This window comes from Pleurodeles waltl, chromosome 9 (assembly GCF_031143425.1).
Source record: "Pleurodeles waltl isolate 20211129_DDA chromosome 9, aPleWal1.hap1.20221129, whole genome shotgun sequence".
Lineage (NCBI taxonomy): Eukaryota > Metazoa > Chordata > Amphibia > Caudata > Salamandridae > Pleurodeles > Pleurodeles waltl.
Genome location: NC_090448.1, coordinates 419,907,576 through 419,924,353, shown reverse-complemented (window position 1 = coordinate 419,924,353; position 16,778 = coordinate 419,907,576). Strand labels below are relative to the sequence as shown.

The window sequence follows — 16,778 nt, the reverse complement described above, 5'->3', positions numbered from 1 at the left end:
TAAGTATATTAAATTAAAAACATGCTTGAAAAGTTGAATAAAAGAAAACACTCAGCATTTATACTTATTCAGAGTTACAAAACATTATATTTAGAATTTCTTTTAAATGAGTTACATTTATTTTTTAATTGAAAAAGGTTGTTATTTAATGATGTAATAGTATAATAGTATATTTATAATTTATATTTAAATGTTTTAACATTAAAATAAATGCAATATATATATATATTTTTTTTAAAGTTGTAATAAATTGATTAATTTTAACAATATTCATAGTGTTTTGTGTTTTAAGTCCCTACGTTCATTATTTTCTATGGGAGGGTATTGCTCCAGCTCTGAAATGGAGTCCATTTGTGACTGTTTTGGGTCCTTTTTGACTGTAGCGACTATATAAGCAGTCTGTGACTATGAAGGGACTTACTTTTTTGTGGGTAGGTGTATCTCTTTCCCTAAACCCATCTCTAACCCTTTCATAACTTCTTTTACTCCTTCCTAAACCCCTCCCATTTATTAGCTGGTGGTTTTCATTTTCCACCTTCTTCCTTGCCCATCCCACATTTACTACTAAACGTAGGTGCACATGTGCAAAGATCTCCGCAGTCTGGTCAGAGATCTCTACACAGATAAGATAGGAGAGGGGGAGGCGTAGACGTTCACGCATAGGATTGTGAATAGCATTTTGTAATAAATGAGTAGAGCTATTGTAGTACTACTGAATGTACTGTAAAATTCGTTTGCGAATAGGCCCCAAAGAGTCTAACAACGCATAACTTTTCACCTTTACAAAGCCTTTCTTTCTCCCATCCTTGTGAACCCACTTCCTTCTCTGTTTCCAGCTCATTAGTATTAGCAGATATCGAACTCTGAACACCATTTAGCCTATGTTTCATCCTGCCCTCTGTTTATCCAAATTTCTGACCATTCCTCTCAGACAGGTAGACTGTGTGTTTTACTGAACCCATCTGCCATGTGTTTTTACTGCAGGATGAGCAGGGCACTTTACAGATGCTGAAGAAGCACTTAATGCTGGAGCAGACGATTGAGAATTACGAAGAGACCATTGCCACTCTGTCTCGGCAGTGCAGGTCTCTACTGGAGCTGGGCCATCCTGACAGGTATATATATATCATAGTGGAGCAATAGCTTTTCTCTTGTTACATTTACATTGGAATAACCAAACTTTGACTATTATTCTTAGATTTCATGTGCATTGATCAAGGAGGGCAAAGCGGCAGGTAACATTTCCCAATATAAATCGAGAAATATTTTTTCTCAAGTGCACCACAAGTACCCTAGACATTACAGGAAAGAGAGGCTTGTGAGCTGTCTCCACGTTAGGTTTGGTGAAAATCCATGTAGTAATTTACATTACCTGGTTCTCAATGCCGAGGCAGATTCGAGAATCATGTTTTACAAAAAAGCCTCATCAGAGCTTGATTGCAGTTGTGGTTTAAACAAAGAAAGCAAGAACCAGCTTTTCATTCTTCTGACCAGTTTTTCTAAAATGAAAAAGGATCAGGAGGAAGGAGAGATTTATGAGAACATACTTATGTTTTTTACACATGGGTCGTTACAGGAAAGAAAGACTCTTACTGCATGTTACTACATATTCTGGGCTACAGACAGTTTAATATCTGATATACATTACACTGATACTAGAATGTTTTTACAACAAATTGCTAACTGCCTTTTGGTATGTATAGTTTCACACTATTGATTCTGCCTTTATTCCGCGTGCCTTCAACCTTGTTATCTCTTTCACATGAAAGAGCAAGAAACCAAGGAATAAAATAACTTCTGCCACACATCAAAAGAATATTGCATCTCATCTCAGAGTTCCAAAAACCTATAAAGAAACTCGGCCTCTGGCTTCAGTCACCAAACTGTTTGTTGACTTGCAGGCTTCTCATAACGTACAGCGGGGGTACTTCATCCTGTATATAATGTTGGATTAATGAATTGAAGATTGAATTGTTTGTAAATATTAATAGAACTCCATGATTGCATTTGCAAATTATAGGAGGTCATGTGCTATTTGTATTTAATGATTTTTTAGGTTTCTATTGGAAACTGTTTTAGTTGGTGTAGTTTATTTTATGATAAGATTTTGAGCTGTGTTGGGTCTCAGGCCTTCATTCTGAGTTCTGAGGGACTTCCCATGTTGTAATGCCATAGCCAAAACTACTGATCTTGTGGAATGGTAAACTTTCAGGGTGAGGTACTTCTACATTATTCCCAGTAATCCCACGAAAAATGGGGAACTACTTTATAAATTGGGGTTCAACGTTGAAATCCGCCTATGATTCCACCATTCTGGGACATTATCTGGGATTGTAATCTGTTTTTCCAGGTAAATAAAGCTACAATACCCCGTGGCTAGGTGGTATTACAGCATGTGGAACTGCCACACACCCTACAGGCAGGTCATAAATTATGAGATACTCCAAATGAGGGCCGAAATGTAAGTTGACAAGCCACACAGAATAAATATGACATAACATGCATGTCTTTTCTGCCAGTTTGTACCTAGACAGACCAGTTGGAAAAATACTCTGTGTTTCGAAATATGCACTTGCTTTATTGAACAGTACACAAAAGAATGAGTAAACTCTATACGAAGCGTGAAATGTGACTTCAAAAAGAAGATACTTTTTAATGTGAAGTGTATGTGGCCAAAATAAAGGGTATCCAACGTTTAAATGTCAAAAATGTTGGTAAGGCAGGAAATCAAAAACTGTCTCCAGTATTGGGGTATCTTTCATAGATTCACATGCTTGAATCATTCCCCGTCGTCGAAGTGGGAGTCCCACGGTACATAGAAAGCAGTAAATAGAGAAAAAACTTTTTTTTTTTTTTTTTTTTACTGAAATGCATAGGAAAAAACACATTCAATTATAGAGCTATCAGCCTCTTTATAAAGAGCCCAAACTTCAACCAATCAGGTGTGACCACCGCCTTAGAACCCTCAGCACGGAGACTCAGTCTGTCAGATTTTCTACCGCACGTCGTGTGTAAGGGAGTCTCCCTGAGCTTTGCTCAGTTTTCTTTCTCTTCAAGAGAAATCCTTAGAATTTTTCACTTGACTTTTTTCTACAAGACTTTTTCCATCATGTCTTCAAGAAAAGGTCTTTTTAGGCCTTGTGGGACCTGTGGCAAATTGAGACTTCACTGTGAGGACCCTCACAAAGAATGTATCTATTGCTTACATCCAGAGCATAAGGTCAAGGACTGTAAGATCTGCAGGACCTTTCCTAACAAGACTCTGAGGGACAGAGAAGCCAGGCTCCTACTTTGGCTCCAGAAAAAGAAGGCAAGAGAAGCTCTTTCTGAAGAGGAGAGTGACACTTCAGTGGCCTTGAAGAAAAGAAAGAGGTCTGTGGAGAGCCTATCCCCTTCAAGCAGTAAGTCAGCCAAGAAGCTGCATGCTTTTAAGGACACCGGGGATCTACCTTCAACATCCAAGGTAGCATGTGGCAGGGTTCACTCAGAGCCATCAACACCTGCTTCTTCTTCAAAGAAGCCTAAAAAGCCTTCAAGTTCACTGCCTCCGTCGACGTCCAAAAAATCGACACCGTCGACGAGCGCTCCATCAACGACAGGTCTACCTGTGACGACGACTACAGTGATGGCTACATTTACAGCTCCTCCATCACCGATGATAGTGACTTCGTCTCCGCTGTCGTCTACGACGATAACATCGGTGAGTCTAAAGTATGGTCCGTCGTCGTCGCACACTTTGAAGATCACTAAGAAGCCGTCGACGGGTAAGAAGCTAAAATCTTTGCCGTCGACGCATTCATCGACAAAGAAATTCAGGAGTTCGCCGTCGGTTTCGCCGACGAAGATTCCATTGACGCGCCTGATAGTGAAAACTCCGTCGACGACAACCCCGTCGACGGGTGGCGTACTGACATTAACTTCGTCGACAGGACCTTCGTCGACACTGGTACCACCGACACCAACTACACCGACGGCCCCGTCGACGCCTGCTCCGTCGACGCCTGCTCCGTCGACGAGGACACCATCGACGAGTGCTCCGTCGATGACAGTTCCGTCAACGGTTCATTATCCTGGAACATCTCCTTACCTACCGCAAAGGATTTTGCCTGTGCAGAGCAGGTCGTCTTTATTGCTGCCATCGCATACATCGCCCAGCAAGGTTGCACCCATTCCTCCGCAGCATCTTTTTGATGATGATGATGATGGCGATGGTTACTCTGATGACGGATTTTTCCCGGTAGCGCGTAGTCCGTCCGAACTACGTATAAAATGCCAAGAGGAAGATGAAGAGGAGGATCTTCAGCCTTTTCCGCACCAACAGGATCAGGGGCATTTCGAGCAACAAGAACAGACAGTACAAATGCCGGTATCATTGATTAACAACCTTCAACAAATGATGCAGGACTACTATGCGAGGTTTCCCCCGCCTGGTTCTTCTACACCGGTACAGCCTCCACAGACACCAGTGTCCACTCCAGCTAGGCCTTCCGGATTCCCAGACCCTACCACAGCACCTCCATCGGTTCAGGGTATTGCGTCACCGTCATCCGAAGAGGAACAGGAGGAAGGGGAGATACAGGACTCAGACTCTCTAATACAGGAGTGGGATGAGTATCAGATCCAGACTCCATCTCCGTCTACACCACCGCCAGTAGACTCTGCACCGCAGGACATTGGGGGTTTCCATAGTGTCATGGAAAGAGCTGCAAAGAGATTCCAGCTACCGATTACGTCAAAACAATCAGATTGCTTTCTTTATGATTTTAAAGAAGACACTAGAAAATCGGTGAGGGACATTCCCATTGTAGATTTCATCTGGGAATAAGGCCTAAAAGTCATGCAGACTCCGTCCTCCATTCCTGCAGTCTTGCCCAGGCTAGAAAAGAAATATAAGGCACCTGACAACTCCCCAGCATGTCTAATCAGCCATCCTAAACCGGATTCGGTTATTTCCCAAGCAGCTCTGAGAAGATCCAGGAATCCGTCGGCTTCTCTGACTGCCCCTCCAGACAAGGAAGGAAGGCGGTTGGACTCCATAGGTAAAAAAAATTCAACTATGGCTGCCACCACTGTTAGAGCGGCTAACTCTCTAGCAATACTTGGGAGATACGATCGTCAGATGTGGTCTGACATGTCACAATTTATTGATATGATACCTGAGGCCAGTAGAGCAGAGGCACGCAGAATTCTGCAAGAATGAGAAAAGATTTCGGCTGAAATCATAGACTCTGCCATTGATGTTTCCTCCACAGGTTTTCGACAATTGGCCGGGGCGGCGGTACTCAGACACCAAGGGTGGCTAAAGGCTACCTCTTTTAGGCCGGAAGTTCAGTTGAAGGTTCTGGACATGCCATATGATGGCGAGCTTTTGTTTGGCAAACATGTCGACGATGCATTGCAGTCTATTAAGGTGGACACTGAAACAGCCAGGTCCCTTGCAATGCTTCAGTACAAAAGGCAACCCTTTCAGGGAGCGAGAGGGAGAGGAACCTTTTCACATAGAGGAGGTTTTCAACAATATCGACCTTACTCCTCTTACCAAGGGCAATTTTGCTCAACCTATGGCCAGCAACAGCCGCATTCCTTTCGTCAACAATCATCAGCTCGCTTCAGACAACAACCGAGAGGAAAGTCTGCTTTCAGAACCAAAGAAGCAGCTAGAAAGCAGTGACCCTCATCAAGTGTCTGCACCCAGCCCCTATATCAACACTCTTATAGGGGGCACAATTTCCGAATTTCTACACCAATGGTCCAGCATAACAACAGAAAGATGGGTTTTGGATATTATCAATCGGAGGCATACACTAGAATTCAACCAACCTCCTCCTCAGGTACCACCAAGAGGCCCCCCGCCAGCCCATCTCAACGAGCTTATGGAACAGATTGCTATCTTAATGAGCAAGGGAGCAATAGAGATTGTGCCAAGAAACCAGAGGGGAACAGGTTTTTACTCCCGTTTTTTCCTTATCAGGAAGAAGACCGGAGACTGGAGGCCTATTCTCGATCTTCGTTCGCTCAACAGATACCTCAAGAAGCAATCTTTTCGCATGATCTCTCTTCAAGACGTTCTGAGCCTGCTCAACCAAGGGGACTTTATGACCTCGTTAGATCTTCAGGACGCATATTTCCACATTCCAATTCACCCCAATCATCGGAAATACTTGCGGTTCAGGGTCACAGGCATTCACTACCAGTTCAGAGTGCTTCCGTTTGGCCTCAAGTCGGCTCCAAGAGTGTTCACCAAGGTTTTGGCGCCAGTGGCAGCCCACCTCAGGCAATTAGGGGTACAGGTGTTCCCGTACCTAGACAACTGGCTAATAAAGGCACGTACAGCGTCGAAGGCTGCCAGGGACACGGAAAGATGTCTCTCCCTTTTCGGAGCTTTGGGTTTGACAGTCAATTACCCCAAGTCTCACATAGAGCCCACTCAGAACATCACGTTTCTAGGAGCCATCTTAGACACTTTACAAGCGAAAGCCTTTGCTTCGCAGGACAGAAGACAGAAACTTCGAAACTTAGCAACACGGCTCAGCAGAAAAAGGTCAGTTTCAGTGCGGATTTACAAGTCTTTTCTAGGGATACTATTGTCTTGCATTCCGTTGATAAGGAACTGTCGTCTGCACATGAGGACTCTTCAGCAACAACTAGACAACCAATGGAAACAGACAGAAGGCTCTTTCGACGAGCTAGTACAAATCACCCCTGCAGCGAAACAGGCTTTCAGGTGGTGGAGGGAAACTCCCCTCGTCTCAGACGGACTGTCATTTCTGAAGGACAGGACCATGCACATAGTAACAACAGACGCATCCCTGGAGGGATGGGGTGCTCATTTACAGGATCTTTCCGTGAGGGGAAAATGGTCCACTCAAGAATCAACTCTCCACATAAATGTATTAGAGTTAAGAGCGGTGGCTTTGGCACTCAAGTCCTTCCTCACGAACATCAGAGACTCGTCAGTTTTGATAAGGACGGACAACACCACGGTTATGCATTACATCAACAAGCAGGGAGGGACAAGATCTCGGGCATTATCTCTGGAGGCGCAGAAGCTGTGGCATTGGGTGATTCAGCATCGAATCTCCATCCGAGCAGAACATCTCCCAGGGATCACCAACACCTGGGCAGACGCCTTGAGCAGGAATCGAACCAGCTGCTACGAGTGGGAACTCAATCAATCGGTTCTCGACAGTCTCTTTCGTCTTTGGGGCAAACCCACTCTAGATCTGTTGGCGGCCAAAGACAACAAGAAATGCCGACACTTCGCAAGCTGGCGTCCGCAGAGGGGTTCGAAGGGGAATGCGTTTTTGATCAGATGGTCAGGGATTTATGCATACGCTTTTCCCCTGCTTCCTCTCATCCCGAGACTTCTGCTAAAGATGAAGAGGGAACAATGCAGGATTCTTCTAATCGCTCCCAGGTGGCCACGCCAGTTCTGGTTCACAGAACTTCTATTGCTATCGGAACAACCTCCCATTCGGCTGAAGGCAATACCGGATCTGTTGACAATGAGCCAGGGTCAGGTTCGTCATCCCAACCCGACATCTCTTCGTTTATCAGCCTGGCTCCTGAATTCTATGAATTCGATGGATTAAATATCCCTCCGGATTGCAGAGAGGTGCTTGCCTGCGCCAGAGCTCAGTCTACAAATCGCACATACAAATTCAAGTGGAAGAGGTTTTGTTTGTGGTGCGCAGCTTCCAGCATCCATCCTCTAACATCATCTCCTGAACAAATTTTGCCATATTTATTGCATTTGGCTAAATCCGTTCTTTCGCATTCATCGATTAAGGTGCATTTGGCTGCCATATCACGTTACCGACGAACGTCTCAGTCACCTTCACTGTGGTCCTCCAGAATAATAAAACAGTTTCTTAAAGGTTTGTTCAGAAAGTTTCCACCAATTCATCGTCCTGCACCACAATGGCATTTGAACATTGTCCTCGCCCAATTAATGAAACATCCGTTCGAGCCTATTCATAGAGTGGATCTAAAGTTCGTTTCTTTTAAGACGGCCCTTCTTTTAGCCTTGACATCGGCAAGGAGAGTCAGCGATATTCAGGCCTTTACAATTTCTCCACCTTTCCTTCAATTCAAGCCAGAGGTGGTCATTTTGAGAACAAATCCAAGGTTTATTCCTAAAGTTCCATCATCTTTTCACTTAAACGAACCAGTAGTTTTACGAACATTTTTTCCAAATCCTCAAACGGCAGCGGAACGAGCTCTGCATTCGTTAGACATTAAACGCTGTTTAAAGTTCTATATAGAAAGAACAAGTGGTTTCCGTAAATCTGAACAATTATTTATCAGCTATGGAAAGATCAATCATGGTAACGCAGTTACTAAACAAACTATAGCGCGCTGGATCTCTTCTGCCATTCAGTTGACCCACCAGTTAGCGGGGAATCCATTATCATCCAATGTCCGGGCGCATTCCACTAGAGCGGTATCCACTTCCACAGCTCTGTTCGCTGGAATCACTCTGGACCAGATCTGCAGGGCGGTGACATACTTTCACCCAGCATTACTGCCTAGAAGCTTCTGACAAGGTGGATGCTGCGGTAGGACAAGCAGTTTTGCGCAATTTGTTCACATGAGGTGAGCCTATAATCTTTACCCTCCGTCCTCTGTGTATTGTTTAAGGTATAATTTAACGTATATGCTTGCATATGTGCAGTTATAGATACATATGTTTTTTATTAGGTAGAGGTGTATGGATATAGATATATATATATATATATATATATATATATATATATATATATATATATATATATATATATATATATAATAGATGAACTCTATATGTACTTAATATGGTTAGCACTTAATTTTACAGATGTTAATTGCTTATATACATTCAGACAACATGCATTATGTTTATGCATTCTATTGGTACTACAAAAAAGTAATAATTTGTTCTTACTGCTGGCTATTCTGATTCAAGCATGTGAATCTATGAAAGATACCCCAATACTGGAGAAGAAAATGAGTTACTTACCTGTAACTGTGGTTCTCCAGTATTGGTATCTTTCATAGATTCACATGCGACCCACCCTCCTCCCCAGAGAGGCTCACCTTCTGGGATTTTTTCCTGGGTACTCTAGTGCGGAGAAATCTGACAGACTGAGCCTCTGTGCTGAGGGTTCTAAGGAGGTGGTCACACCTGATTGGTTGAAGTTTGGGCTCTTTATAAAGAGGCTGATAGCTCTATAATTGAATGTGTTTTTTCCTATGCATTTCAGTAAAAAATAAAAATAAAAAATAAAAGTTTTTTCTCTATTTACTGCTTTCTATGTACCGTGGGACTCCCACTTCGACGACGGGGAATGATTCAAGCATGTGAATCTATGAAAGATACCAATACTGGAGAACCACAGTTACAGGTAAGTAACTCATTTTCTTCTTCATTAAGAACAGTGCCTCCAACCAGAAAACAATACAGTGAAAGAAGATGTTTGTAGGTTTTGCCATCTGCATGAAGGTGTTTTATGAAAGAATTAAAAGAACAACCTGCATTGGTTTCTATTGTCAAATGCACTGACCAGGGTGTGTCCTTGCATAGCGAGCAGATAAGTAAACGTCAGTCTCAGATTGACCGGCTCTACGTGTCTCTGAAGGACTTGGTGGAGGAACGACGGGTGAAGTTGGAGCAACAGTACTGGCTCTTCCAGTTGAACCGTGAGGTGGACGAGCTGGAGCACTGGATCGCTGAAAAGGAGGTGGTGGCTGGATCACCAGAGCTTGGACAGGACTATGAACATGTCACGGTGAGTGTTGAAAAGCCAGTTACTGCCTTTAGAAATTAAAATGTGTAAACCTAATGCCTAAGTAAAGTGGGAGGGATGATCTGGGAACCTTAACAAAGAGATAAAGAACTTCCCTGAAGTCTTAATTATATTTTCACAGTTAATATAGGTACAGTGCCCAGCTGCTTACAACACTTTTTCATAGGCTGAAAGATAGACAATTTTCCTAACCCTACCCTTTTACCTGAATTTTTAGGGCCAGCACCTTTGTTAGTTCTTTGCAATTTTGCGAGTCTTACTGCCTCCCTCCCAAGTTTCATGGTGCATGTGTCTTTGCCTCTTGGTCCTGACGAAGACCTCATAAACACTCTGTTGGGCTCTAAAGCATTGTCAACTCATTATGTTTAGGACTGTGTGCCGTTTATCTACACTGTTAGCAGAATGCCTGACTGGAGCACATTTTTTAAGTCCTCTTTCTGATTCTTGAAAGATCTGTCACCCTAAGCATATTAGCCGCAGAGGTCTGTGTTTTCACCAAATCTACCATATTTTTCACACCCTGTAATCACTTGAGCTCTGCACCATCACTTCACTAATACCTATAAGACCATGTTTTGATTATATCCTATATTGCACATATAAAATGATATAAATGTAAATAAATACAAAGTTAAGCTAGCCAGAATATGGTTATTCTATTACTCCTAAAGTGTTTTGTTATATGAAATATGTTCTATATAACGTGTGGGCACCAATGATAAACTGTCAGATGCTTATGTATAGATTAGAAATCATATATATGTATCACAATAGCTGTCCTGAAACAAGATACCTGTACAGTTATATTTAAAAATAACAAAAAAAACAAATTTGCTCCATAATTAACAGACTGAACCAGTTTACACCTGTTACCCAATTAGCCAGGTACTTCTTTATCCATGGCAGCCCATTTCATAAGCATTCAAGCTTGTGTGACACTTTACAGGTCTGGCTGAAAAGTACGTAAGTGAGATTCAGCTTCCTCCCCTTATGGTGCACGCCAAACAGTCGATCATTTCTCCCAAGTTGTTCTGTCTGTAGCTATGGGAATTCTAGCAAACCCCTAACAGTCGTCCATTTCTCCCAAGGTGTTCTGTCTGTAGACATGGGGCTGCTTGGAGATCTGACTGATGTGCTCGCCCTCTCAATTCTCAATTGTGCGTATGGTACTCAGCTTTATCATGTATGAATCTATCACCCATAAAAGACATTAGACAGAACATTGCCTAGGATTTATTTATAATTGGATGACGCAGAATTGACTTAGACTAAACACAACATTACGTACTGTGCCGTGGATTGCATGGCCGTCATAGTGTGTTTTATGTTATGTGATACATGAATCTGGAGTTTTGTGTGACGCCACTGCAGATTGCATTTGATAGAGATGTTAGAGTTTGTTTCAGCAATGCTTATGGGAGCCAGCAACGCTGAAGGTTGCGTTCTATATTATCTACTGACCAGCATCACCAATTTGTTTCCCTGCTGCCTCATCTGTATTCACTTTGACAGTGGTGAGGAGGGAAGCAGAATCAGGCCCCAAATCTACCACCTGACATCAGCCTCACAAGTTGGTTGCAAAATCCTCATGAAAAGGTCTTGTGAACTCATTTGATAGTGACTCTGGGGTAGACATTTGCCTCTAAGCAAGGTGCTGGATGAGGGAAACTTTTTTTAGCATTGTTTCACCTGCCTGTTTGAGCTCTTGCAGCATTTGATTGCGGTTGGTATAGAGATACATTTCAAACATTTTTCACAAGACATTTCCCGTGAAGCACTGACACCTTGTGGAAGCATGAGGGACCTCCAGCCATTGCAGCTTCCATCCTGCCTACTTCAGACTCATGCTGGAATCCTCACTGGGCACTTCCTACAAGGAGGCGGGAGACAGCGGAAAAAGAAGCAGTGTGAGTGCATACACACTGTGTTGAGCTTGTCAGCATCAGATTCATGAGGTTCCATGCATGTGAGCGCAGCATGTTTTTCTGTTTTGTGTACGCTTGCACAGTTCATGAATTTGCAGATCGTTTACCTATTTAAGGAAGCAGTAGGGTTCATGAAAAGGTGTTCTATGTAACCAATGGGACTTGCTTGCTCATGTCCACAGAGGCAAGGAACTTTTTCTGTTGTTTCGTCTCACGCTGTAAAAGAGTGGGGCACTACTGGTATAAGTTAAGGCAGGATGAAAGGTATGTATACTTAGTCAAGTGTCACAGTCATCCCTTCACCCCTCAGCAGCATGCGATGTGTCCAGGAACGAACAGCCATTTCAAAGTTAACATTCTATAGAATGCCACACAGATAAACTATGCAGTAGAGGAGCATCACAAAGCTAGCAGCCACGTGGGAAAGAAACAAAGAAGTTAGATCTTCATTATCAATAAATTCAATCTCAGATTGGTGTTGACTATAGATTGGTTTGAATTTGTGTAATGGAGCAGTAGGAAAATGACTCCTGTTTAGCTCCAAATTGAACATACAGAGAAACTACAAAAAATATATTTTATTAGCTAGAACATACACCAGTCTGCTACATACAAAAACAACGAGGAAGCTGACAAATTTGTGGTTGCACTACTGATAGTGGTAGCCCCATGTCATTTGTAGTACAAGATGTTATTGTAGGAAGTAAGAATTATTGGCATTTATGTGTGAATTCTTAAAGTAACTGGCAGAAAGGTACAATGGTGCATGTAGAAACAAGCCAGGAAGGCTCAAGGAGTTTAGTTGTTGAATTGTATTGAAAGCTAGCTGTCTTCACTTGAGGCACCCATTGGGAAATACAATACTAGTGTCGCACAGAGAGAAGTTAAAGGCAGAGATGGATGAGATGTGCAAACAAGAGTTTCTAGAACCAAATTAAAAGTCTGAAATCTTGGCTTATTTTATTGTTATTTGGAAGTTTAACTTCAGTTTTCATCTTTGCTTGGGTGCAGGTAGGCTCTAGGGGTTCAGATGCTGGACTGTTTTGAAAGCTATATGTCTTTCCTGTAAGGCACACATTAAGAAAGTCACAGATTCATGGGTGGAAGAATGTGGAGACCACACAGATGATCCGACAGCTCAGTATGTAGTCACACAACAGGTACTTATATCTTATCAATATCCTGGAGGAGAGGTTGTGCATCTAGCCTTCAAGTTATTAGCAACAATTTTATTCAACTCGATTCTGGTACCAATAGACAATATCACTACACTGTATTACCTCAGCAAGCAGAAAGGTGCAGGATTCTGGGAGGAGAAGCCCAGACAGTCTTACACTGACTATAGTTGTGGAGCATTCTCAAAAGAAAGGTTTATCTTCTGGGCCTGATAAAATCCATAGCAGAGGTGATCAGCAGACATTTCCTGGCAGTCCTGAAGTGATTTCTGAATAATGAAGTTCTGGAAATAGTTTTCTCAGCACTGGGAGTACTAGATGCTGACTTGGTACAAAAGAGTGTGAAATGCTGAAAACAAGCTATCAAGATCCAGAGCCTCGCTGCATGGAGATTGGCGTCTTGAAAGACTGGTAGAGGATAATTCTGTATACTTTTCTTTTGATTCATCTCCTACCCAGTGTAATTCACAAACTGAAACTATGTAATACATCATATATCCTCCCTGCTGCTAGGCAATCCTGACATTTATGGTATCCAGAGTTCTCTTAGGTGATTTCTGTGTATAGTCATAAGCACTGAATTGTCCTGTCCACATGCAGGGACCCCGGAGCACTTTTTCAAAATATCTTCCAGGCCTTGAAAAATCATAAATATGTCACTAGACCTGCAAGTCGAGTAACTTGAATAAAATACTATACCATAACTGTAATGTACTTGACCAGTAGTTTAGTTTAGTTTAGTTTATAAGATTTGTAAAGCGCATGGCGACCCGAAGGCATCCCAGCGCTAAAAGCAGCAACGCACAAATAGGAGGGGGGATCAATGCTAATTACAGAATAAAAAAGTTTTGAGCTTTTTCCTAAAGAGGTGCTCGGAGGATTCATAACGGAGCTCCAAAGGAAGGGTATTCCAAAGGTGGGAGGCCTTACTGGAAAAAGAATTGTTGCCCCAGGCTCTCTTAGATCGAGAAATGTGTGCATACCTAAGAGAGGAGGAATGTAAGTTCCTAGAAGGAGTAGGCAGGGAGATCCGTTTCCTTAGAGATATGGGACCTTTACCATGTAGGGCCCTATGGACAATGCAGAGAGATTTAAAATGGATCCGTTCTTTGATGGGGAGCCAGTGGAGGGTGGAGATAGCCAATTTGGCGGATGAATATTTTGAGGAGTGAGTAAGAAGCCTGGCAGCTGCATTTTGTACTCTTTGCAGCTTCTTTATAACATAAAAAGGGGAGCTAAGGAACAGAGAGTTTCCGTAATCCAGACGGGAAAGAATTAAGGCTTGGATGAGAATTCTTCTGGCTGTAGGAGGAAGAAGAGAGAGAATCTTTCTGAACATGCGCATAAGACCAAAGCAGGTAGAAGAAACTTTACTGGCTTGAGAGTCCATAGTAAGCCTGGGGTCAAGCATCACACCTAGGGTTTTAACCTGAGATTTGGGGGGAGGAAGAGTACTGAAGGCATCTGAGAGCGAGGGAAGGGGAAGAGGGGGGGGGACCGTTGCCCAAAACCAGGACTTCCGATTTTCCATCGTTAAATTTGAGTTTGGACTTGGTCATCCATTTGGCGATGTCACTCATACAGCGGGAGAGATTGGTCACCGGCGAGTTTCCAGAGCTGGAGAGGGATACCACTAACTGGGTGTCATCAGCATAGGTGAGCAAGAACAGATTATGAGGGGCAACTACTCTAGCTAAAGGTGACAAGTAAACGTTAAAAAGAGTGGGGCTAAGGGACGAGCCCTGGGGGACTCCACATGCCAAGGGGAAGAGGCCAGAAAAGAAGGTCCGGTCCAAGACTTGGAAAGATCTGTCTCTAAGGAAGGAGGAAAACCAAGAGAGGGCGGAACCTCCGACTCCTACATCCGATGGCTACGTGAGACCCTAGGTCTAATAGCTGGCGGGCCGTCTAGTTACTGAAAGGAGAGCTGACTCAGTACTGTGCAAGGCTCTAAAGCCCATTTGGGTGGGATGAAGAAGTTCATTGCTTTCGAGATAGTTGGTTAGTTCAGTGTTGACATGTTTCTCAAGGATTTTTGCGGAGATAGGGAGGAAGGCAATAGGTCTGAAATTTTCCAATAAAGTGGGGTCAAGTTTGGGTTTCTTCAGAAGGGGCTTAATTACAGCATGTTTAAATGACTGGGGAAGGGAGCCCGAGGATAAGGAGCTGTTAAGAATTTTAGTGCGAGGAGGAGCAATGGTGCCTGCTACCACCAAGAGAGCAGAGGGAGGGGCGGGGTCCAGAGGGGAGCCGGATTTAATTTTGGACCGGAAATTAATGGTCACCTCCTTGGTGAGAGGGGGGATGGAGGTTAGGGAGACTCCTACAGGAAGGGTGTCAGTGTCATTACAAATAGAGGGATCATTCATATAGACGGGAAACCCAGAGTATATACTGATGACTTTGTCCTGAAAAAAGGATGCCAGTCGATCACTGTGGGAGACGGAGGCTTCCGTCATAGGGGTAGAAATGGGAGGGGAGGTAAGGTCTCTAAAAATTAGAAAAATTTCTTTCTGAGGACATGAAGAACATTCTATTTTTCCACCATAAAAGGTAGACTGGGCAGTTTTAATATTGTGGTGATAGGTTCTGACTGATTGCTTGTAGATCTCTCTGTTAGAGAGACTGTAGTTTTTACGCCACAGTCTCTCTAGTTTTTTACAGTTCTTTTTGAATTCAAGCAGGTAAGGGGAGAACCAGGGTTTAGATTTGTGGGGTGAGGGAACCACTCTGGTTCTGATGGGTAGAACAACATCCAAGGAGGATGAGATCCATTTATCAAAAGAGTCTGCAGTTTCTGGGGCAGATGAGTGACCGGTTTTGCCATAAGTCAAGAGGGCCTTACGCCATTCTTCTGGGTCCAGTTTTGACCAAATGCGTCTAGATGTGGTGGTGCTGGGGAGGTGCCCTTGGGTGGCATCATACGGGAAAGTGAAAGTGAGAAGGGAGTGATCGGTCCAGAGTAATGGCAGGGGAGGGGCCGTCAGCAAGTTGGCAATATTGCTGAATATAAGATCCAACGTGTGACCCTTCTGGTGGGTAGGGCCAGATACATGCTGAATTAGTTGGAGTGCTGCGAGAGAGGTTGCCAGTAATTTAGCCGAAGGGCAGTCGGAGTTGTCGAGATGAATATTAAAATCTCCTAAATAGTTAAGTTGGAGAGATTGCAGATATGACTGGCTGCAACCTCCGGAAGAGAATCCAGGAAACGTAGCACAGGTCCAGGTGGTCGATAGAGCAGAATTCCTGAAAAGGTGAAAGTGGGGGACAAACATAGTGAGAACATTAGGCTCTCACAATCAGGAATATCTAAGGGTAAGGTGGTGCATTTAATAGTAGTTTTATGAATGATAGCTATTCCACCACCTCTGGTGGAGGGCCTATCTAGATGAATCATGGAATAAATGGAAGGCAGAGAGTTACAGATGTGTACTGTAGAATCTTCATCGAGCCAGGTTTCAGTAAGAAACAGTACATCAGGCAAAAGATCTTCAAGGAGATTATAGATGTGTAGAGAATGAGCGGGGAGGGATCGGCAGTTAAGCAGCATCATTCTTGCTGGGTGGGGAGAAGGAATTTCAGAGGACGTGGAGGGCAGGGCGGTCCAACCACAGCGTGGGCAGGAAAGGAGGAAGGGGAAATTAAAGTCGCTTGAATGGGTGAGACAGGGATTAGAGGTCCTACAAGCCAATAGCTGCGAAGAAGAGTAGACTAACCTCATTGGGGAAAAAAGAACAGCATCTCTGGGCTCAGAATGCTCAGAACGCTCCAGGGCGTGGACGGGCGCAGACGGGCTTGCCTTTGCCAGCGGCGCGCCCGCTGTGCACGTCCGCTGCGCGGCCGGCTTCCCTCTGACATTAAATACTGACGAGAGGCAGCCTGAGCCGGCTTAG

The 16,778-nt window shown here is 43.6% G+C and overlaps 1 protein-coding gene across 3 annotated transcripts in view; it reads left to right on the top strand.

The window, feature by feature from the left end:
- The window catches only part of SPTBN4 (spectrin beta, non-erythrocytic 4), a 1,652,494-nt gene that overhangs the window by 853,058 nt on the left and 782,658 nt on the right, over positions 1-16,778 (top strand). For all 3 annotated transcript variants that reach the window (XM_069207217.1, XM_069207216.1, XM_069207218.1), the window contains 2 exons: positions 985-1,115; positions 9,563-9,767. In XM_069207217.1, coding sequence (XP_069063318.1) covers positions 985-1,115; positions 9,563-9,767 — 336 coding nt within the window. The remainder of the gene's footprint in view (positions 1-984; positions 1,116-9,562; positions 9,768-16,778) is intronic.